Here is a 24090-nt window from a genome sequence, read left to right on the forward strand (position 1 = left end):
TTAAAATGTTTTGTGCAATGTTTTTATTTCATGAATAATAAATGTACTTACAGTTTGTATAAAAAAATATAGCAGGAGCTAAAGGCAAACAGCTGGCAAGAGGACACCAATACTTTATCATGCCAGGGGAAAGTAATATCACTCAAGTCATCTCTCAGTACCTGAGAGAAATAGAAGAGCTAAACTTTGACAGGTAAAAGACCGTGTCTAGGAATGGGACAAGAAAAGATGTACTTTAGTATTCCTGCTGGCTACAACCAAAGGAATGCTATATTCTCCAGTTGGGTAACATTTCAAACTGCATATAATAGTTTCCCTCTGTTTAAAAAAAGAAAAAGAAAACTATAGAGGTAAGGAAGCTCTTAGAGGACTCTAGCTATATAGAAAGTGTAAGTTGCTACATGAAAATCAAGGAGCTTTCTGGAGGCCATGTGTCTGTTTGAAACACTGAGGGACCAGAGCCACTCTGTGTACATCGTATTTGTGAGAATTTGAATGGCAGACACCAGCCAAACTTTCACAGTGTCACTAAAGGCATTATTAGTTTAAAAAAAAGTTTACAAATGAGCAACAGTTAGACCACTCAATGTCATTTTAAAATAAAGGCATTCCCTCTTAGTGCTGAACAAAAACTGTAATTCTCTGGAAGGACATACAGTACATTAGGTTGCATCACACATGTTTGCGCAGCTACCAGTTTCCCAATCAGTTTGTTGTAACCCCAGCGGACCCTCTCCTCTAAGCATTCTGCATCTCCTTGCCAATCTTGTAGCTCAGGATCTTGTTCCAGTCAATCTTGGTCCGGGTGACTGGGAGTTGGCGACGTAAGGCTTTGAATGTGGTGTCTGACATGGTCTGATAGTTCTCACTGATGGCCACCTGAAATGTTAAAATTAGCAGCATTAAAAAGTGTGCATGTGTGTTCTGCCCTGTCTCCCTATAATCACGGCAGATGGCTGCCTGCCTGGTTCTGCCAGAGGTATCCTCCTGTGAAAAAGGAGTTTTTCCTTGCCACTGTTGCAAAGCGCTTTGCTCCTAGGGGATTACCCGATTGTGAGTTTTGCCTTGCAGTATAAATCACCTTGAGGTGACTGTTGTTGTGATATACATATGTATTGGTCTCTGAATGCTATTGACACCCCTTCTCTCAACGAGAAGTCTGGGCTCGGGAGAGCCTGAGTGCCCTGGAGGGACTTTCCCTGCCGGATACACGATGGATGGGTGGCAGAACTGGAGGGTCATGTGCCTGGCGGGACTGTCGATCGAGGACGCTGAAGATATCCATCTATTCGGAACCGTGATAACAAGGTTCGTGCTGATCGGAGTTGGCTTAGCCCTGGTTTATCGGAGAAATAAGAGAGCGGAACCGGCTGTTCAAACCCCCCCAAGGCTGCCCGCTGGAATCGAAGCGATGGGACGAGGCGCGACCTCTCACAACGAACGTAATATGGTCAACACCTTGGAGACGCTTGCATCGGCTGTGAAGGCTCAAAGCAACAACATTGAGCGTATGGGGGGGATACATCAGAGAGAGGCCTGCTCAAAATGGGACCCTTGAGCGACAGTTGGAAGACATCGCGGAACGGATCACTGCAGCTGTGAGGTCTCAGAATCAAAAGAATGACAACACCATGGATCAGAAGTTTGATACCATCATGGGGAGGCTCGCGGCTCTCCAACGGGAGATCGAGAGGCCAGTGTCGGAGTGTTAGGGCAGCCTGAAAATTCTCCTGGGCTGCTCGCATGGAAATTTACAAATCAACATCGAGATTGCGGACCCCCATAACGGCGCCAGCTGCAGGCCCAAGGCTGGAGCCGAACAATCACTCCCTGATAACGACTGTGTTACGGCTATTCTTCCCGTCCCATGCAAGGACACCTGGATTGGCTGGAGGACTGTTTACTTAGCCTGATAGGCCGAAGGACACTGTCTCAGCTAAACTATGGACACGCACGCACACACATACACTTACACTGATAAGCACTCACTCATCCCCCCTCCCTTTCCAACGCTCATGTAAATCATGTAGTATATTTTCGTTGTTCTTTCCTATCAGCCTACCTTTCTGACATGTCTCCCCAATGTGATGTTTGTGTAAAGTTGGTCAGAAGGTTCCTTTGTAAGTGCGCATGCACCATTAGCGTGCTGCCTGCTGTAACCCTAATTTCCCTCGGGATTAATAAAGTATTCTGATTCTGATGTATAAACCTGAATTGAAAAGCATGTTTATAGTTAGAAAAGGTTCTGGTCTCGACAGAGATTCTCGCATGTCATAGCAACTGTGCTGTGGGTGAACTTCTTTCTATATCTCAGTCAATAAATTAAACACAGTTAACGTTTAAAGTTACAGAGCTTGAATGCTTTGGCTAACAGGTGTGTTGACAGAGACAGCTACAGCCCGTTGCTGTCTGCTAGACGTCACCTCCACTAATTACAGTTTGTTTGCGCTGCTGGTGCCCTTTGAAGCTTTTTTTTTTTTTAAAAGATGGGAAACAGTTGCCTAAACAGTGACGTTATGTATATATCCTGATACAGTCCTTGGAAATAGCTGTCAGTTCCAGTTAATAATAAACATGCGTTTTATTTTATTTTATTTTACAATGTTCACTCAACACCTGTAAATAGATGTAATTATTTAATTAATGATTCTGATTTCCAACTATTTAACGGGACACCTTTTGTCACTTATTTTATAACACTATGGTGTAAATATATAAAAATCTTGCAATGGTCATTTGTCAGCCAAGAGTGCTTACAAAAATAATGCCATTAGTAGCTTCACTTACCAACTAGGAAATAAAAAAAAAAAAAATGTGTGTTGCAATCAGTCTTCCCCTTTTAAAGATCACCTATTGTTCTTTGTACATATGTGCACAGCTTGTCAAGGATCTTAGCCAGTAGGAAGTACATTTTATACAACTTGCCACAGCTCTTCTGTGGCTTTATTATTATTTTTCTCTCAAATTTAGGCAATTCCCACATACCTGGTACTCATTTTCTGCATCTTCAATAATTTTTACTAACTCCTTTGCAGTCTGGCTCTCGTTCTGCCAAAAATAAACGTACATGAGTTAAACAGATCCAAATAAAATCAACATGTTCTTAAACTTTAGCCCACAGACATAGAGCAACACTTACAGACACAGTCAGTGATTTCTGTACATCTTTATGGCTGACCAGCTGTACATTTCCATCCTCATAATAATGTACCTGTGGTAAGGAGAGGAAATACAACATTGAGACAAAACTAATATCAAGAATATTCTTAAATTCCAGCAAATAAAAACTTAACATACCTGTATTTTCAAGACTCCGGCAACCTGTGCTGTAGGCTGTGAGACACTGAACTTCCACTCAGATCGGCAGCGACCGTTCCTGGGCAAGGAAAACGCAGAAGGCTATGCTTGAAAGACGATCCTAAATGCATCATTACGAATACACTACATCAACATAATTCTTTGGGAAAATCTGATAAGGACATTTAGAAAGAGATCATTATCCGTTCTCAACTTACCAGAAGTTTTTAGGCTCATATTGATGGCCCTCGATACAAGCGATAATGGTCTTCTGGCCATCAATTGTTTTCCCATAAACCTGAAACAAATAACCAGGAGTGGGTGACTTATTATGCTTAAACTCAACATGACAGCCATAGTGCAATGAGAGAGGGAGCGATCTTACGGTGGAGACTCCACTGGGGTAGTGCTCCTTGACATATGCTCTAATAGCAGAGTCACAAGCATCTCTCCATGAGCTGAGGGCTGCCTCGCCCTGATGGGGCTGAGGATCGCTGGCCTCCTTCCTCAGGTGGTCAAACTTGAAGGAGATCTTGTTGTGGGGGTCAAAGAAACGGCCATTACCCAGGTCTCCATGCTCTGTTATCAGAACCTGCAGGGGACCAGACAGAGAAACCTGCTGTTACCATGGGAGTTCATTCAAGCATCCTAAGATAAATTAAATTGTAGATTCAATAATAATAGTAACTTATTTGAACGCTTAAAAAAAAAAAAGAAAAAAAAGAAAAAAAGAAAAGGCCAAAACTTGCCGGATCTTCATATCCATCAATTTTGGCACGGGTGAACTGATCCATGTTGTACTGGGCAAAGGCACTATAACAAAAGACAATATAACCATAAGCTGCATCCATATCTATAACATTGTTGTTATTCTTAGACTCTAGAGTAGTGCTACGTGATCTGATACTTGGCCCTTTTTGACAATGTAAAGAATAGCAGATCTTAATGACATCATGGAGAACCACGTGTAGCAAACAATGTCTGAAATGCAGCAGTTACTACAGTCTGAAGCCTGATTAAGCTTTGGACTGCATAAGCATGTCATCTCATTATTTGGAACATTGACCATGTTCCAAATAATGGAGGAGAGTAGAGTAATAATTGGTTCCCTTTAAAAAAGAAAAAGGAAAAGGAAAAGAAAGAAGCTAAAGAAGGAAACTTACTGAGCTGCACCCTCTCTGAGGAGATTATCATTGTTGAGCAGGAGTCGCACATCTGAGAACAACAAGTAGTGGAAGACAACCATAAACACATTTTTCTTTGCACATGGGTTGCAGTTAGTACACAAGGTGTAACCGGGGTTTACCGTTGAAAACTTCATTGAACTCTCCTGGAGGAGCATGCATCACAAAATTAGCTGCGATACGGACCTGGAAATAAATAAGATGTGTTGATGAGTACCACATCATCAATGGGAATCTGCACTTGATCTCTAAGAAACTTTGGTGTTATTTAGTCTTGCTACAGTATCCATTTTTATAAAGATACAGATATAGTAAGTGATTTATATGAACAGATTAAAACCTGCAAAATATCCACTAGAGTGAAGCAGAGAGTACTGGGCAAACTTTCTTGGCCAGAGGCTGGTTAGCTCTATTTCTGCCACTCCTTAGATGGCAGTACATGTCACCCAAGGGCTTTTCTTAGCAGCCACCCAGTATGTATGTGCAAGCATGTGGTGTCAAAGCCCTAGAACGAAGGGACTGAGGCAGATACTATGCTCTCATAAAGTAATACTCAATGAGGACCGCAAGTTGTACATTTATACCAGGTAGCTCATTGTAAAATCTGAAGTTAAGTTGTTCTCTATAGAGGTTACAAGTTCCCTTTTTTAAAATCACAAATTTGCCACCTTCACTGCATCCCTTTACTAAACCTATGACGTCACTATCACATTGTAGTATGATTTTGCCAGTGATGCTATCTGTCAGGCAGACAGGATTATTAAAGCCTTCGGGCTGCAGCTGGCACTGACCTACAATTGGGCTGTCCTGCTGAAAGGGCAGAGGGACATTACAATGAATAACCCAGTTTAAGAGTGGTGCAGGCATTGTGGCATTCAGAGCATACAGCACACTCTCAGGCTCAGACTCAGCTTCTCCATCGTGTAATTCAAACGCAAATGAACACACTATTTACGCAGACTCTTCAGACAAGTTAAAATGTATTATTTTAGTGTAGATATCACACCAACCTATTAATCTTATTTTGAAAGATTCACTGAAACAATACTTAAATAGTTAAGTTCCTGGCCAGATACCAGCTTCAGGAATGCAATGCGCTATTTTACAACATGTTGCAGCATGATACAGACAGCAACACCAGTCACTGCAAGGCTCAGTAACACTGTAGGGAGGCAGAAGACCTACCCTCCTTATGCGTTTCTAAACCAGGTCTTCAGTGCATAAAATACCCACAAACTCATTTGTGTGGGTCAAGCTTTAACGTCCGACGATATCAAAACCGGTTGAGGAAGCTAAACGTGAAAGTGAATAGGGTGTGGGTGGTGTTTTGCTATCGATGCTCTGTCATTATCCTTGGTGTAAATGCAGGAAGTAGCTGGACTTCCTTCGATTTAACAGTTGTCAACCACTGCAAAGTTAAGAGCAAAATCAGCAATCGACGTTAGCCGTACGCTGAATATGGCTGCTATTTAAAACGAGTAATTTAGTTAAGTTACTCAATGTATAAGAACATAACAGCTTCAGCTCCGAGCTGTCAAATACAGCCCTGCCTAGGTTTAGCTAGCACCCAACAAACACCTACCATAGCCCTATTGGTAAATTCATACGCGACTTTAAAGATCCCTCCGAGGTCTGCAATTGTTCACGACAAAGGTTAGAGCTAAACCATTGTTATTGTGAGGATTATTAATATAGCAATACCTTCTCTTCATCGCTGAGCTCTTCGAAATCTGCCATCTTGGCTCAATGAAGCGTTAACAAAGCGACGGTGGATGTTGCCAGGTATGTGGGACTGACTCCTCCCAACACAACGACCGCCCAGTCCAGGAAACCGTCTGCGCAAGCCGGTAAAACAACAACGTTCACGCTGCCGTGAGCACGAATGTGTAGATTTAGACGATAATTATAATCTTAGCATATCCTCATACATTTTGGAAATTAACATGAAGTACATTACATATTATAAAATGCCGAAATTCAGGGATTATAATGCTTTGTTTATTTTTACGTACAAACCGAGGGGACAACATCTCAACCTGGCAACCTTGCTACCTTCCAGTCATCTGAAGCCGCTAAGCTATACTGAGTCAAAATAGCGTGAACTAATTATTTTTATTAATTAAGCAAAACATTGCAAAAAAAGAGAGACCGGTTTAGAAAATACAATACAAATTACAACGCATATATGCAAATTATTATTTAATTCCCTTTATATAATTTGTTAGAGGGTTAAAAAAAATACTCCGTTTAAAAAAACGTATATTTTTCTGGTAATTATTTTTAATGGCTCAGGCTCTAAAGGTCTGATTCGTTTTATTGATTCGAAGGGCATACTGCACGTATTTTATTTTTAGCCAATAGGTGGCGATATATAGGCTAAATGAAATGGTAGTTACATCCACACAAGGGGTAGAAGAAGGTATCAGGGCCAGTTGCCGTAAATTAAGTGAAGAAGAAGGGCAGCATTGTGAGCGGATAGTGGTTGACCGTGACGCTGGGTGGCTGAAAATTGACACGAAATAGACTTTGAAGGTAAGTACATTGTCGCCCTGTCGTTCTTGCTATAGCATTGCTTGCAGCGAACCGTGGATCGTAAAGCATTTGCAGGCGTAACTGTGAACCTATCTGTTTGGGTTTAACGTCCCTGGTTAAGGTAGCGTTAAGAAGCTAACCGCCGACATTAACCTAGCTCCATGTAGCTACTCCGTAACCAATAACGTCTCTCGGAATGGCGGTGTATGAGAGCATTGCTTTTAATGTTAACCCGAATTAGTTTTATGAGCAGTGTAACGAGTCTATTTTTGGATTACATAGCTAGTGTTGTATCGTGTAACTCGTTATTCATGAGCTGGCCGGAAATCTTTGGCGAAGAGTCCCAATCGAAAGTAACATTACGAGCCGCGGTCGAATTTGTATTGCTTAAAAGGCGTTTGGTGAGAGGTGGTACACTTGACTGGCATTTGAATGTGCTACTTTGCTTTGCTGGTCATTCAGTTATTTTGTTTAACCTTCATTTATACAGATGATCCAATTGAGATTATGTCTCATTTACAAACATGCTTCAAATTTTGTTCACTTATTTTTTCCCCGTTAAATCAAGGCACGTGAAGTACTTACAGCTAATTGACTTTTTTGAGGTTTCTTAAAAATTATGTGTTTGTTCCTAGAAGCAGCTTATTTTTAATACTTACAATGACTTGTTGGTAATCATAGGACAGTGGCCAAACCGGTTTGAACTGAAGGCAATATTAAGGGAAGTAACTATTTTTTTACAACTAACGTAAGCAAAAGCGCATCTTTGATCGCACAAAATCTCAAACCTTGGTGCAGATGGGCTACAGCAACAGAAGACCACACCAAGTGCCATGCCCGTCAGCTAAGAACGGGAAACTGAGACTACAGTTTACACAGGGTCACTAATATTGGTCAAGAAATAGATTAGTAAAACATTGCCTGGTTTGATTAGTCTGGTGTTCTGAATTTGCTGTAACTAACATATAAAAGTATGAAAATGGCCTGACATGTATCAGTGGTTCAGGCTGGTGTGATATTTTTGGCAGGATATTTTCTTGGCACGTTCTTTGATATCGTCTGAACATTGTTTAGCCACCCGGACCTACCCGAGAACATCTCAAACTAGTTTCTTGAACATGACAATGTTGTTGTTGTTGTTGACACTGTGCTCTTGGCCTCCACAATTACCAGCTCTCAGTCCAATAGGGCACCTTTGGAATGTGGTGAATGATGAGGTTTGCATTGAGGATCTGCAGCTGACAAATCTACAGCAACGCAGTGATGTTATCATGTCAATGTGAACCAAAATCTAGGAGGAATGTTTCCAGCAACTTGAATTTCTGTCATGGGAAATTGAGGCTGGTGTGGAGAGTTGTTATTGTGAATCAATTTATTCAATAATTTTCTGAAAGGCAGTTTGAGACTATATTTTAGAGCATTTCAGTTGATTACTTTCATAAGCTTATTGTGGTGTTTGTATCTTTTCTTTTTTTTTTTCTTTCTTTTCCAGACACACTAGTTCCTAAATTCAGTGGATGCTGAATCCAGGCCATCCAGGTTCAAGTTAAGGTATGTAAGGAGCTGCTTCCTGAAAGGTTTATGTAAATTCCTTCAAGCATAAATGCAATGAAACTCTCTGGTCTTTCTGCTGTATGTATCTTGAGACCAAAAAACCTCTTGCGGTTCTATTGTCCTTAAAGAATTTTATATTGCGTTATCTAAGGCACATAAAACGCACATTTCTCCTAAGGACTTTTAAGAAAATTGCGCCGTTTTAGGTTTTGGCATTTTCAGAGTGACCACAGGAACGTGATTTCATTTCAGCTAATCTGATTTTCTTCAAGACGGCGTTATTTCAAGAGAAGAGGACTGCATTTATTTCACAAAGGACTGTTGTGAGACCCAATGGGGCTTATTTTTCTCGGATGGTGTGACTTTAAATTTGCACCATGAACCTTCTAAAATATTTCACTCGTCAACTATAACTAGAGTATATCTCACTCTGAATCCTGAACATCAGACACCGGTGTCTGTCATTTCTCTCTCTCGCTATACGACCACCAAGGACAGTTTCGGATTTCACTGGGGTACGATGTCGAGAACTTTGCGTTTTGGATCAAGAGAAGTGTGTTATTGAACATTACTTATTAAATTAAATTAAATAAAATAAATTTAAAGAGGGGAAACAAATCAGTGGTATAGTCAGTCATTTTAAGTTTTTCTCTTTACACCACCGTGGGAATTGCGGCTTATTTTCTCCTACATTATTTGTGGAATTTTCATCACTGATTAGTCCTGCTTTTCTAGTGTGGTCTCATTTTCTTCTGCTGCCATTTCTTTGTGGAAAACTCATCTATTTTGCACTAATAATAAAGTCTGCACGCAGTGAAGATGAAAAGGGTCATTGCACATTTTTACAAGAAGAAACCTTAATTCATTCTGCACGTCTCATTCTGGCATAACTTGTGCCATTTAAACGGATTTAATGTATTTGTTTTTACACGTTCTAGTTTTCTTCTTCATTAAGCGCATCTATCCAATAAACGATTATTTCAAACAAAATTTTATCCAAAATCCATTTTATGGGGAGATGAGAATATTTTCATTTCAGCACAAGCTACCATGGTGCGGGGAAAAAAAATCATTTATTAAAGGAAAAAAATATCACTTGCAGTGCAACTTTTTTCCTTTTGTGTATTAACCTGTTGCGCAACAGGTTAATTAAATTAGAAAATTATAAATATATGTAAATATTTTGGAGTGGTTTATGATTTATCGGTACATTTCCAGTTTAATTTCGATTTGAAGATTGAACTCTTTTTGATGCTCTGTCTGACCTTTTATCCTTCCAAGGAATTTGATCTCTTAAGTGAACAAACCAAACCTGTTCAAGCATTTGAGACGCACGAAGATACAAACCGGTGAACTTGGGATCTAATCATGTCTCGCCGAAGGAGTCGCAGCCTATCACCAGGGCGCTATTCGCGCTCCTGCAGCAGTAATGATCCTAGAGATTTGGAGAGGAGGATTTTTGTTGGGAATTTGCCGACCTCCGACATGGAAAAGAAGGATTTGGAAGACCTGTTCAGCCCATACGGGAAGGTAGTCGGTCAGTAAACACAATGCAAGTTTTAATGACATGACGACAGTATGCATTAGGGAGGTTGTCCCTAAAAGTCGTGAAATATTTTTGACTAGTTAAAATTACAGACAAGTTCGCATGAAATACAAGAATGTTCTAATTTATATATTTAAAAGGGATTAAATGGGTATTTTGATCAAAAATGGCTCTTCAGAATTGTCCTAAGGTTGTGCACTTAAAATATTCCTCTTCCAGGCGTATCCATGTTTCGTGGGTTCGGATTTGTACAATTTGAACGCATTGAGGAAGCCGAAGCTGCAAAGGCGGCCCAAAAAGGTCGAATATATAAAGGTTATAAAATAGGTAAGCCTTAAGTGCAAGTGATGTGATTGTATGGCTGAAGGAGTTATTATTTGTGTTCCAAAAAAAACAAGCTGATGAAAGAATAAGGTCAGGTTATGTGCTAATAATAATTTAAAAAAAAAAAGATTGAATGGCATAATTATTTGTCTGAATTTAGGAATAAAATATTTTATTTATTTTTTATTTATTTATTTTAAATTACCCCTACGTTTAGAGTCTGATCAACCACGAACGCACGGTGCTTTTTTTTTTCTTTCTTTTTTTTTCTTCCTCCCTCTTCTCTCCTCCTCCTCTTCTTTTCCTTTTTGAACTTGCAAATCAACAATAAAGGCAAACATGCATTTTTAAATTCTGGCAATGCTGTTGTGTATGATATTTCAACGCGGATTCAGATGTGTAACCTTTTGGTTTGGGGAGTTTCTGAAGCCCAAATTTGAACTTGAAAATCTAATACATTCAAGCTCTGCTAGTTTCTTGCAAATTTTGACCCGGAGAAAAGACGTCCATCATTTTGGGTTCATCTCAAACTCAATTTGACAGATTGGGCGACAGAATCTTCTGCATTTTGAACTTCCGTCCTTTTTGGATTTTAAAATTTGGATCCTGGCACTCTGTTTCATTTGGACGGTGACGCAGCCACTTCCATTTTTTGCGTGAACATCATTAGCAGATCTCCATGTCACTGTTGTGTTCAACGTTTGGATTGATTTATTTTCAGATGTAAATATGGCAGTGGAGCGACGGCAAGCTAAACCTCAATCCCAGCAGAGCCCTCCACGAAGGTAAAGTAACGCGAAATGAGTGTGAAGAACTACCATCGCCACAGTTGTTGGTTTAAAAAAATAAAGTATTTAACTATATCCTCACCTGTAATTTCCACCAGTGAAGAAGTTCGCTTTATGGATGCTACTGCACCATTAGACGGATTTGTTTATGGCGGATTCAGTATTTCAACCAAAGTTAAAAGTTTACTGATGTGTTGAAATAAAGGATAGAGACATATGGATGTAATTTAAGTGTCTTTGTCTCAAACATTCTTCACGTCGTGGCTCTTTTTCAGCACTGGTGTTCTTTGCGTGACGATAGGACTATCGTGTGTCACTTTCTCATGTTTCATATCCTGTAGGAAGGTCTATGCCTCACAACAATATTTTTATCATTAATATTTTACAACATTTTTAATTACGCGATGTATCTGATGATCTAAAGCTGAATAGTAGCAGTGTATAACATAAAACCGTTGCATCAGCTGATGTCTGCACAAAATACAAACCATGTTGACCTATCCTCAAAACCACAGCTGCAGGTTGTTAGTGGTCAAAACTCCATAGAGTACCTTTTGTATTTTAAAAAAATAAATAAATAAAATAATTAAAAATAATAATAAAAATAATACAAAAAAACAACAAACCATAATTGCCGGTATGGTCTTGTATTTTTAGTTTAAGCTTTGTTATGTATTCCTTTAACCAGCTCAGCTCAGTGATCACCATACAGTTTATGACTCAGTACATGCTACAGAGCATCCTACACATCAGAGAAGCTTATTTCAGAGGCAGCAGGTTATGGTCCATCTCCACTGGGTTTCTGCGTATTTAGATTTAGTTGCCTATTGTGAATTGTTAAGATGAGTAACTACTGAGCCCACTAAAGGTCAGTGTGAAAGTTTATCCTTTAGACTTCCTCCATGTTGACTTGCTGTAAGTCTTGCATTTCATCTGATCCACTTAAGGGAAACTCTTCTCATCTTTCTATCTCGTCATATTGTAAGTAAAGTGTTTCACTGTACCTTGGACAGAATATGCAGTAGTTTTTTGTTTTGTTTTTTTAATTCTGTACAACACTTAGCTGCTGGAATTTTATATTACTTCAGTGTAAATAGAGTAAGTGTAACACTGCGTTATTTATTTTTATTTTTTGTGGACCAGGGAAAATTTAAATGTTAGGGAATAGAAAAGTAGGCAGGGTATCATTGTGTGGCGATACAAAGAATCGCTAAACGCGCTTCGTGTTTTGGTAGTTTTGTCTTATTTTGTTTGTGAACCGCTTCGGAGTTGAGCCTTAATGAAAGTTACGTTTTACGTGGTAATAAGCAAATGTTTGGTTAACCATACTATTTATTTGATGTATAAATTTATTTATTTATTTTTTTTTTAACGAGAGAAACTGTCAAATCACAAGGGGTTAGGAAAATACTTTAATCTGACTCAAATAAAACTGGTATGTCATGCTATTTCAGAATATTATATCATTTTACTTGAAACATCTTTACTTGGTCTCTGGCATTCTTGCAACCTCATAGTATGGAAATTCAACTTCTGGAAGAATGAACAGCCTGTGAGCCTATTGCGCTGTATGTGCAAAATAAAACCACCTTCAAAAAGTTTGTTTTATTCAGAGCTGGATTTGTGGTCAATAAACATTAAATGTTCGGTTGGTAGTTGTGTGTTTGTAGATCACGGAACATTTTTGAAAACTTGCCCCTAAGAATTATCGGAATCACTTACCGGTTTGAATTTGTGCAAGTGGTCTGAAGAAGAAAGAAAACAAAGGGGAAAACTTTTTGTTTATTTGCTCTTATGTGTGTGTGTGTGTGTGTGTGTGTGTGTGTGTGTGTGTGTGTTTTTATTTTATTTTTTAAAAACATTTGAATAAGTACAGATTTATTTTACAAGTTTTACACTACCAGCCCATTGACCTGTCCTCATCCGCTAAGGACAGGCATTCCTGTTTTCTAATATTTCAAAGGCGGCTTCAACTCATAACCTGCACTAATGGATAACATTTTTCTCAGGGCCCCTTACAGCACCTACGGGGACAGCAAAGAGCCCCGACCTCGGTCTCGCTCACCTGTTTATGGGCGTGACGGACGTGAGCCTCGGGACAGCCGTGATGGGAGGGACTCCCGGGAGCCTCGACCAGGTGGCCACTCTCGTGACCCTGATTACCGGTACCGTAGCTCAGAGAGCAGAGACAAGGACATCAGAGGTGACCCACGGGATTCTGCTTACAGGTGACTGACAAACCATCCACTGATTGAGTCTTTAGTGGTTAAGCTTTTGTTTGAACCTGAAATTTTTCCCATACAGCAGAAGCGAGTATGACAGATACTACCGTAGTGGCAGTGGTGCAGAAGATTATTTCAGGAGGAAGGACGAGACCTACAGGGATCCTTATGGAGATCCCTGGAATGGACGTCGTGAGCCAGAAGGTATGTTGTCTTCAGTGTACAGGGTATAGTTTAGGAATGGTTGGTTTGAATACTCTGAATTTTAATTGATTTTTTTTAATATCTTGACTTTTTTTTTTTTTTTTTTTTGGTAATATTGGGTTTACAATTGAAAGCACTAAGAATATAAAGTACCAGGATTTCTGCATAATTAAATTCAAATGGATACAAATTTAAACGGACATTATTTTGAAATCACTCCCACATCTCATTACCTGTAGAGGAGCGTCTACGACCAGAAGAACGCCGGCGTAATGAACTGTATCGGCAGTACTATGAAGAACTCCAGCGACGTCATGACGCTGACCGTCCTGTCGACTGCTCTGTAATTGTTGTCAACAAAGCCCAAAAGTATGTCCACAGTCTGTTGTTTATAGGAAGAAAAACTGATACTGGACCAGAAACATCTCTCTAAATATTCAAAGTACATGGAATGTTTTCATTTCATACTGCTCGTGTGTGTGTGTGTGTGTGTGTGTGTGTGTGCGCGCGCGCTTCTGTACTTGTGCTTTAAAACCAACTGTAGGGAGTATGCTGAGACGGTTGGGCGGAAGGTCCGTGACTTGGGAATGGTGGTGGATTTGATCTTCCTCAACACAGAAGTGTCTCTAACTCAAGCACTGGAGGATGTAGGCCGAGCTCGTACTCCTTTTGCCATCATCATAACCCAACAACACCAGGTGCATCGCTCCTGCACTGTCAATATCCTGTTTGGCACACCTCAAGGTAATTCAGGATGATATTAACGTGTTTTTTGGAACGTTTCAGGTAATTCAGAAGTGTCAGAATCTTATTTTGTTTGGTTGCATTTCTTGCATTTATTCTTACAGAGCATCGAAACATGCCCATGCAGGACGCCATGATGCTGGTTGCCCACAACTATGACACCTACAAAATCGAAAACCGTGAAAAAGAACGTGAGGAGATAGCCAGAAAGGCTGCGAAGATGGCAGATGATGTGTTACTCAGAGAGCCTGACCGAGAGAGCCACCCCGTCTCCTTACTTACTAACATCACACTATTGGCTGAAAATAGGTAGCTGGTTTAAATCTTTATGCTTTTATACAAGTATCCTGAAACATGGAGACTTTACAATGAAATAACATGGCTTTGGGGAATGCAACATTTCATCAGTTAGTGATGGTGTGTTGTAGTAATCTACATGATATTTAGTTTCTCTGTATTGAAAGAATAATCTTGTTTTGTTGGGTAGATTTGTGACTCCCGACGAGTTGGACAGTCTGATTGCATACCTGAAGGACAAAAGAGCTCGGCTGGTACGAAGCACAGCAGATCCCCTTGCAGGTAATGCCACCTCTTTGGTTTAATTTTTTTCATTTACATACACATAAAAATGAGAGGAACTGGTGGACTGGAAATGGTTATTGACGTTTCTGTTGAATACAATGATTTCTATAGAGAAGCAAATAACTGATGTCTCCATACAGCTCCAGTCCATGTTGGGCCTCCTCCAGCAGTACATCATGAAGTTCCCTCTTCAGCTGCAGCACTTCCTCCTTCATCTACTCGCACACCCCCACAGTCGGGTCATCTCAGTCTGTCAGCGGGTTCAAGCACCTCGGCTAATCCGAGTCACCAGCAGGAGCTGCAGGCTAAAATCCTCAGTCTGTTCAACAGTGGCAGTGGGCAGTTAACAAGCACTACTGGCCTCCCCTCTGCACCCACACAGTCACACTCATATGGATCTCTTGGCCAGTCTCCTTCCCAAAACCCATCCCGCCCACCAATGCCAGGTCCTCCTGCACCTGCATCTCAGGGGTACGCAAACCCTCCAGGCCGAATGCCAGTTGCCACCAGTGTTCAGAGACCCCCCACCTCTGCTTCAGGCATCAATTTTGACAACCCGAGTGTCCAGAAAGCTCTGGACACACTCATTCAGAGTGGACCGTCTCTCAACCATCTGGTGAGTAGTGGGGCCTCTCAGCAGCAAGCCCCAAGACCAGCACCCAGCATGGGTCAGGCCCCACCTGTGTCTATGTACCCCCGACACTACTGAAAAGCTGTAGAACCCTGAATTTTTTATTTTTTATTTTTTCCCCTCCGATGCCATAAACTTTCCTGTGCAGTGAGTTTTCTTGCTTAGTATCAGTAGACTGTAGGGATGTTTTGTAAAACCTTTTAATCTCTTTTCCTCCATTGTTCATAAAATGTGAAGACTTTTTTTGCAGCTGTTTGCCAGAAAATAATTATTCAGTCTTGTTATGAGTTAATGTTATGAAGTACATTTTGCTTACAGATGGAATTCTCAGTTCTTTTCCAACTATTGTCTTATAGTTTTACAGTCTTTTAATTTGTAACATTGTTGTTTTTTTTTTGTTTTTTCATGAACAAAACAAGACATAATTAAAAACTCGGACACAATTCCTGTAATAAAATGGTATTGGTTTATTGCATTTTGTGCTGACAAATCTATAAAATGGAACGGGTATCGCCAGAAGCCATAGAGATAAGCATTTGAAATGTAAGATAAAACTACTTTTTCCTCTTTATTTTTTTCTTTTAAATGTACCATGAACCACAATAGAGAATAATACAGGTCTTTTTTTGTTTTTGTTTTAGAATATTTAACTTGCACTGACACAAAAAAATAAACACCTCCACACTAACTGTATTTTATTTACACGTAGCCCCCTCCCACCCTCGCCCATGACCACCCCCGCCCCCAGCAGGTACAAGTGCACACGTACACACAAACACACTCCCACAGAACCGAAAGGAACACACTACGGCTTTACCATAAGACTAGGTACGGTATCAAGGAAGTAGAGAACGGTTCAGAATGAAACAATGTTTCAATATTGTTGAATTTGATACAGCTGTGTCTTTGTGTGTATGCTGTATACATCCTCTACATCCAGTGCATTTTTTTTTATTTATTTATTTTTTTCCTCTCTCCAAGCATCCATACAAAGTGTTTCCCACAAGTCCAGTGAATTTCAAAACAAGTCTGGACAGTGACAGGGTTATGGTACTGGTTACTTTTTTTTTTTTTTTTTTTTTTTTGTTAAAGCCATCAAGTATTAAGGAATAATCCATTTTGGGAAATATCCATTAAATAAAAGTTGAATGATAAGAGAGTCCGTAGCAGAAAAACTCAAATCTCCAATAACTGAATCGTTCAAATGAAACTGGGCATTTATTAAAGCTCAGTGTGTACCCCTTATTTAAACTGTACAAAAAAACAAAGTTTGTAATGACAGATTACATACTCTGCTCTTTCTTAGTCAAGACCAGCAACTTACTAACGCCCAGACACAGTCCTTTCACAAATGATGTGTTTTTAGGCCTTGTTTTAAGTAGCAATCACGGAAACTAGATGCGTGTTAGTTTTGAGTTTCAGAGATGCTGGTAGATGGATATACCTTTTGATAAAGCCGTAATTGGTTTATTGCACAAAATGCAATAAACCAATACCTGTGCCCTTCCCAAAATGCACAACTTGTCCTCTTAAGGTCATTTGAAAGCCTAAATAGCAAATCCGTTTTGGTAGTTGGAAATACTTCTAACAATACACTGAATAAAACCAAAACTGGTGACTGAAAAGAGGTACATCGCCAGTTTTGGACAGGCAGCAGACTTACTGCTTTTTCAAACATTTAAAAATAAAAATTAGCAGGCGTCTCCTATAATACCTTGGCACGTCCAGTGTTCTTTGCTTTACCTTGTTGAAACAGTATTCTCAGGGGAGTGACATTTGCTACAAATTTTGATAAGAAGGTAAACAATTTGCACGTCTTCATCTAATTCACTGGAGCACACATTTTCACACTCATTTATGTAGTTAACTGAAATATACTTTGGTAATCACTTCATCTCCAGCTATTAGACACAATGAGAGGACCATGTCAACAGATCTACCATAAAAAATAGAATCTCATACTAGAATAATATTCATCCTGGGTTACAATGGGCCAGTGCTAAGGAAAAATATTCTACTACTACAAACAAAAGTGTCTGATATAAACAAAATACTTTTATACCACAAACACCCAATATATTTTCAAAACACCTTGTTCAGGGTAGTTGCATGCATGCACTGAGTTACACAACATAACCGGAGTGGGGCTCTGCTTGCACTGCATGAATAGCCGCTTGAGTTTTTCTCATCTGACTCCCAGAGAGATCGACTGTGTGAAATGTAAGTGCAGCTGTTGCATTACCTTCCATATCAGGCACATCTGATGCTTCTGTGAAGATAATATTGAGGGGGTAGGATCTTATTTCAGCTACAGACTGTGTGCCCCCCGTCTGCAATAATCTGGGATTAGTTTTGTACTTCTTTGTTTGTGTCTTAACACGACAGCCTCCTCAACCCGGTAACAGATGTGTTTCAGAGCCCTTAATATCCATTTTAGGATGGAGACTGGGTAATGATCACTGGCAAGTTTGCCTCATGCTACAGTTGTGCAGGTGAAAGATCTGATCTAAATCACGGATCAGTTCAGGGGGGAGAGGGACGTGCTGGTTATTAAATCGACTATCGCACCTTGTCCAAGCAGAGCCTGTACCAGGTTTGGAAGCGCGAGTTTTATATTCTTTGATCATTTCTCAGAATTATACTGCAGTCACATTTAAAATACAGAGCTGGGGTGGATTTTCGTGGTTGGGATGGGGGAGACCAGGGAGCTGGGGCAGAAGGGCTGAGCAGTGGGGTTGAGGGGGAATTCTGGGAAGGCTCACCTCACAGATTGAGTGACAAGCACTAGAAATTTAACAGTTACTATTATTCTTTTAAAGAAGTTTGGCAAGGAAAAAAAGGAAAGAAAAAAGTGATGCATGCTAAAAATGTCCAAGAAAACGCTCAAATGATAAGATGTAACAAAATTAATAATCTGAACTGTTGCAGCTGGGAACCGCAGCAAGATGATGGGATTTCATGATAATTATTTATTCTTTTTAGTCTTGAGCTGTCAGACCGCCAGAGCTGGCTGTAAATACACTCTTGTGCCACCAGGGATCACTGTGGGACAGAGTCTGTGCAGAGCGGGCTGGCTCTTTTGCCATCCGACCCCTCTATCACAGAGTGCCCCTCAGTGTAAAGTGCTGTGCTGCCTCTGCCACATTTTGGTTAAACACTTTAGGTTTTTCTGGTCCAAAAGACCTGGTGACAAACACTCTAAAAATTTAAGAGACTGCTGACATCTCCAGTTATTTATATAAACTGAAATTGTGACAAAATGGGAAAAAATACCAATATGAGAACAATATTGCACATAATCTTACAAAACTCTAAGACTTTGCCCACAGTGATAGAACAGTGTACAACAAAAGACAACACTAGCAGATTACAGTGTTCTTGATTTGTGATATTCATATTTATAAAAATGTGAAATGACTATTCCCAAGGCTCGTCTATTTGCAAACTCAAAATCTTCTATCACATTACATAAGACTACTTGAGCGAGATTGAAATATAACGATTAACAATATAGTGAACTCATACTTTTTCCTATTTTGTTTTTGTTTTTTGTTTGAGTTTTTTGCAAAAAAAACCTTATTTTCAATGTTAAACCATGCTGCCGACTGTGCGGCAACACTCTTGAGTTCTCAAAATCGGAAACTCATTGAGAATGTTTGACACCTTTCTCCACCACTCTGACTCTGCACCTTAAAACATGTAAGTCATCACGATATAAAATCACTAAAACAAATATTGCCACATGGTACCATGCAAACAGCAATTATAAAACATTTATAATTCCATAACTAAATTTATTTCCAATAAACTTCTCCAATAAACATCAGATATCTTTTCTTTTGAATAAATTTAAAAGGCTCAGTTGATGCAGGCAATGTTGTAGAGACAATCCCAAAATAACCATGTTCTTCAAAAACAGGTGAGTGTCAAACAACCCCCTCCCCCCTTTTTTGTGACAAGCATAATAAATAAATTCTTCATCACTTGGCACAGAGGAATCTTTGAAACTAGGAGTGGGCTACTTGTCTTCAGGTGTCACAGGTAGGTGTGTTTAAAAGTCTCAAAACAAATATTCATGTTTTAATGTTTTGGCAATTCCACTCGGTTTCTTTAAAAGCGCTAAACAGAAAACGTGTTCCCCGAAAACTGGTTCGCTTTACTCAGGGGATTAAAAATAGTAATTTCGAGAGCACGTTTTAGAAAAGACAATAAAGGGTGACGGTTTTGCCCTCAGTTATAATATTGCATCAAGATATTCAGTATAGTTTTCTAATAAAACAGAAAGCTAACCCTGTCGAGAGATCACGGGCCAAATGTGTACAGGTACAGCCGTGTCTTGTTAGATAACCACCGCTACCACCGCTGATATGTATGTCTATACCCTTTTTACTATATCTTTAATGTTGATTTATCTCATCTCTATTTACAGTACAAATAAATCTATAGATACTAGCAGCATTCACAACATATGGTCCGACATTCAAGCAACACTAAAAACATTTAATACTGTTTGTAAATAGTTCTAGAAACTAATTTGTTTTGCTTCCCTATATCGTATATACTGTATATATATATTTTTATATATATATATATGTTTATTTATATTTACTGTATATTTCTACTAGAAGTGCAAATGACCAAAAACAGTTTCTTTAAGAAAAGAAACAGGAGCAATCAAAGTAAAGTGACAGCTGTCCTTGGTCAGAGTGAGATGATTTTGGATTTTATAAGACTTACGAAATCTACATATACAAAATATATGTGTAAAAAAATAAATAACGTGATCACGTGAGTCCAGATTTCAACCATTGCACATTCCTTCAAAAATGCACTCTTCTTCAAACGTAAATATGATTTGTTCACAACCAATCAAATAGGATAGAAAATCTCACTGGAGAGTAGTCTACTGCATAGAGTTCATTCTTGTGGACAAAGTGAGTAGCTACAGAAGCCATTGTCCTCTCTATTTATTTAAGCTAGACCCTATAAACAAATAACCAATAGATGTTCAAAAACTCAACTCGGCAAGAGCAGATATCGACAACAGCTGGACGTTTTATGGAGGGCTGAACATGTATTCTTTAATTATCTATAGGGTGACATTCCAACTACAGTGTCATCTCCATGCTAGTTTCCCGTAGACGCCTCCTTTTACCTTTTTTTTTTTTTTAATGACACTTTCTTCTCTCTAACTTGAATTGTCAGAATTTTGTTTACCACTTCTCTGAAAAAACTTCGATATGGCACATTTAATGTATTGAAGTTTGGCAAAACAGTGGCAGAGCTATGAATGCCAAGATGATATACAGCTATTTCATCAATATGTGTAAATTCAGTCTATAAACGTAAATACATATTTGTTCTCTACATGAAAAAATAACATTTAGTATTTTTTTTTCCTTAATGAACTTGATGAAATCATCAAAATTTCACTCGTCGCACAGTGGTGGACAGTGCAGGTGCAGTGCTTTGTCGAGGTTACAATGACGCTTATCATAGTGAAAGGAGCCTATGCCATCCAATAAATAAATCCAATAAATAAATAAATAAATAACCTTTTTTTTTTTAAAGCAGCTGTTTTAAGCTGTCTCTGTTTTTCCTTTCCATTAGAATCTTTTTAGTATGTCACAAAAATACTACACTCATACTGAACAACGCGTCAGAGCTTGTACATTATTTACAGTGATCCACACGAGAGGTCGAGGGGTGCTGGCGCTGATAATCTCCTCAGAGGGGGCTTTGTCATCTCTCCCCACTCCGCTGTCACACCAGGCTTCTGCTATTCACAGTTTAATTGTGGGTCAATCTCGACAAACTAAGCTAGCCTTGTATTTTTTGGCACTAACAGTGGCCACAGGGATGAACAGCCACTAAGAAATGAGCTGAAAGGAGTGTAGGTGATGGAATCAACAGAACGAGTGGAGCATCAATTTAAAGATAATACTGCAAGTCTGATCCACATGCCATTTCACTTTTTTCAAATGCCATTGTGAATTACTCATACATACGTCCTCTAGCAGGTGACACTGACTGTGGGTAGAAGTGTCTTTTGCCTTAAACGGTTATTCACATCGTAGACAGCAGGCTGGAACGCTGTGGGAAGTGTCCGATCACCACGAGGGAACCGAATAGACAATCCTACATTGATCTCATTTCAGCTGGCTCTCGATCTCTCCGTGGAGAAGCCGTGTCTATGCCACATTTGTGTTCGAACAGGGGAAAAAAATAAATAAAATCTACCTAGATTAAAACAAAGAGACGCATACATGCATGTGTGCTCACACCTCAGCTAACAACCCATGCAGACCCCATCACCACCTCCTCCTGACCGAGTCACTGCGACTCAGTGCGAGTTTCTGTAGCAGACTTCAATCTTGCAAAGCAAAAAACGTCTCCAAGAACAAATGTTGATAGCATCTAATTCAGTCTAGAGCCTATACTATTTATAGCAGGTTTTTTGCCTGGAGTGAGAGTAGCTTAGTGTTTAATACTGCTTGTTGGTTTGCTGGGGTTGGAGCTGGCGGAGAGGTGCTGAAGCTGAGCTGGGTTATTTGGTTGAGTGTGAGAGGACTATGTCATAGAAATAAACTGTAAGAATGATATAATAATGGTGCAGCATTGATGAGAGGGTTTGGGTACGAGTGACACAGGAGCAGGGCTGAGAGAGGGGTGATAATGAGGGGAGGGGGTTTGCTCTTTCAGGAGTAGATAGTGATGACCTCGCGACCACCTCCACGGACTAGGAGGACTCGGTTCAGGCCCTCAGTGAGGACCTCAAGAAACTCCATATCTGGGAGAGAATGATTAAGGAAACAGCTCATACACTCACTTCACAATGTTCCCCTTTTGCTCTGTGATGCTCACTTTACACTCAATGACCTATAATGAGAAAACGAAACCTCGAAAACCTGAAACCAGGTTTTTCGGAGGTACAGTTTTACAGGCCTCGGGCATCTACACTTGGAACGTTTATCACTTTCTTCCTGGCATTCGTTTAGGTTCTGACGGACTGGATGGAAAGCATCTGTAAGCAGCTGTCTGTCTGTTTTGTGAAGAGAAGTCACAGATTTGTTCTGCAGCCACTAAAGCACCGTACTCGTGTTATATCATAGTTTGCTCCATATATTCATTGAGATGGGCTTTGAAAAAAAACTGTCCAAAAGATGACTGTCGTCTTGCTTCTAAAAAGATTTTGGTGCTATTCAAAGAGTTCGCTTTTTGACTTGTCAGAGGAGCTTTATCCTAATGCTGTCAGAGGGCTTTAAATGCAGTTTGACAAACTTCAAGTAGGTTGTCAGACTCGCTTCTGTCTAGCTGCTCGAACCCAAAAGGTCCAAATGATGAAGTGCTCATGACATTGTGGTCTTTCTGGCAGGTTCTTCCATCTGCAGAAAGGACTTCTGAAGCTCTGTTAGAGTGACTGCTGGGCTTTTTGTTATCTCCTGGTGTCTGGTACTAAGCTTGGCTGAATGATCAGATCTAGGTGGAGTGATTTCTGGCTTCTTCCATTTTCCTATTTTTGAATTTACAGTGCTACTGAAAATACCCAAAGCTTTTATACCCATTTCCTGACTTTTATGACAAAGGTCTACAAGCAGTTTCCTTGGACTTCATGGCTTAAATTGTTGTAAACAAAGCAAGGACACTGCCAGAAAAATATTTCATAATTAGGTTCATATACTGTAAAAAAACAAACAAAATAAAAACATAAAACTAAAGCCTGAAAAAATTAGTTTAAAAGTTCTCTGATTTCTGCAATAATGGTTTGTGCTTTGAAATCCTAATTAGATCTTTAGAGACCCATTAAACAGAATGTTTCTGATAACAAATTATTACTGTTCCTGAAATCAAGACAATTAACTTACTGACCCAAACCCTCTGTTGATTGCTTTAACACACAATTCAAATCTTTCACAAAGTTACATAGAGGCTCGAGGCCCAAACTCAATATGATTGTGTGTGGATTGATAAAAAAAAGTTTAACACAATCAGAATTTTATTTTAGAAGCATTTTATCATTTATATTTAAACATTTGAAGACTTAATTATAATTTGAAACTGAACCTTTACAGATGTATAAAACACTGTCTTACACACCCATGACACAGTATTCTTATACACTCACTGGCCACTTTATTACTTACACCTTACTAGTAGGTAGGAACCCCTTTTTGCCTTCAGAGCTGCCTTAATTCTTTGTGCATAGATTCAACTGAGACATTTCTCAGAGAGCTGTACTGACATGATAGCATCACACAGTTGTTCGACCACATACTAAATGTTCTTTATTGGATTGATATCTGGTAACTCTGGAGGCCATCTGGGTACAGAGAACTCACTGACATGTTCGAGAACCCAGTTTGGGATATTTGAACTTTGTGACATGGTGTGTTATCCTGCTTGAAGATGAGTGCACTTTGGTCATAAAGGGACACACATGGTGAGCAACAATACTGACATTTAAGTGGTGTTCATTCGATAC

At 39.5% G+C, this 24090-nt stretch overlaps 3 protein-coding genes across 10 annotated transcripts in view; 1 reads left to right on the top strand and 2 right to left on the bottom strand.

The window, feature by feature from the left end:
- capza1a (capping actin protein of muscle Z-line subunit alpha 1a) lies at positions 1–20635 on the bottom strand. Of its 2 annotated transcripts, none has more exons than XM_040007124.1 (11): positions 20630–20635; positions 6183–6223; positions 4604–4667; positions 4461–4512; positions 4047–4110; positions 3683–3889; positions 3516–3595; positions 3298–3376; positions 3140–3211; positions 2986–3048; positions 1–879 (listed from the first exon to the last, which is right to left on the bottom strand). In XM_040007124.1, the coding sequence occupies exons 2-11, from the start codon at positions 6216–6218 to the stop codon at positions 739–741; spliced, it is 858 nt and encodes a 285-aa protein (XP_039863058.1). In that variant the 5' UTR covers positions 6219–6223; positions 20630–20635; the 3' UTR covers positions 1–738. The 2 variants fall into 2 exon arrangements, with proteins under 2 accessions (XP_039863058.1, XP_039863047.1); XM_040007113.1 differs by lacking the exon at positions 20630–20635 and adding an exon at positions 16364–16369.
- On the top strand, positions 6850–16758 carry ncoa5 (nuclear receptor coactivator 5). 4 transcript variants are annotated; one of them, XM_040007050.1, is made up of 12 exons: positions 6850–7013; positions 8506–8564; positions 9849–10104; positions 10333–10440; positions 11159–11222; positions 13235–13453; positions 13533–13651; positions 13891–14020; positions 14193–14395; positions 14500–14704; positions 14883–14974; positions 15118–16758. In XM_040007050.1, the coding sequence occupies exons 3-12, from the start codon at positions 9936–9938 to the stop codon at positions 15684–15686; spliced, it is 1878 nt and encodes a 625-aa protein (XP_039862984.1). In that variant the 5' UTR covers positions 6850–7013; positions 8506–8564; positions 9849–9935; the 3' UTR covers positions 15687–16758. The 4 variants fall into 4 exon arrangements, with proteins under 4 accessions (XP_039862984.1, XP_039862978.1, XP_039862976.1 ...); XM_040007044.1 differs by having other exon boundaries at positions 6852–7013; positions 13530–13651; positions 14196–14395; XM_040007042.1 differs by having other exon boundaries at positions 6855–7013; positions 13530–13651.
- Positions 16571–24090, bottom strand: part of slc12a5a (solute carrier family 12 member 5a) — a 191302-nt gene continuing 183782 nt past the window's right edge. For all 4 annotated transcript variants that reach the window (XM_040007004.1, XM_040006997.1, XM_040007012.1 and 1 more), the window contains one exon: positions 16571–22398. In XM_040007004.1, the coding sequence (XP_039862938.1) occupies positions 22307–22398 (92 nt within the window). In that variant the 3' untranslated portion in view covers positions 16571–22306. The remainder of the gene's footprint in view (positions 22399–24090) is intronic.

This window comes from Simochromis diagramma, unplaced genomic scaffold, assembly GCF_900408965.1.
Source record: "Simochromis diagramma unplaced genomic scaffold, fSimDia1.1 OVJJ01000320.1, whole genome shotgun sequence".
Taxonomy (NCBI): Eukaryota; Metazoa; Chordata; class Actinopteri; order Cichliformes; family Cichlidae; genus Simochromis; species Simochromis diagramma.

Bases quoted from the DNA above. Each gene is read 5' to 3' on its own strand.
- capza1a (XM_040007124.1), bottom strand. From the start codon at position 6,218: ATGGCAGATTTCGAAGAGCTCAGCGATGAAGAGAAG. The intron at 4,111-4,460 runs GTAAGTTTCCTT...CTTTTGTTATAG, and splicing joins CTCAGAGAGGGTGCAGCTCA to TGCCTTTGCCCAGTACAACA. The intron at 880-2,985 runs GTATGTGGGAAT...TTAACATTTCAG, and splicing joins ATGCAGAAAATGAGTACCAG to GTGGCCATCAGTGAGAACTA.
- ncoa5 (XM_040007042.1), top strand. From the start codon at position 9,936: ATGTCTCGCCGAAGGAGTCGCAGCCTATCACCAGGGCGCTATTCGCGC. The intron at 10,105-10,332 runs GTCAGTAAACAC...TTCCTCTTCCAG, and splicing joins CCCATACGGGAAGGTAGTCG to GCGTATCCATGTTTCGTGGG. The intron at 13,652-13,890 runs GTATGTTGTCTT...CATTACCTGTAG, and splicing joins TGGACGTCGTGAGCCAGAAG to AGGAGCGTCTACGACCAGAA.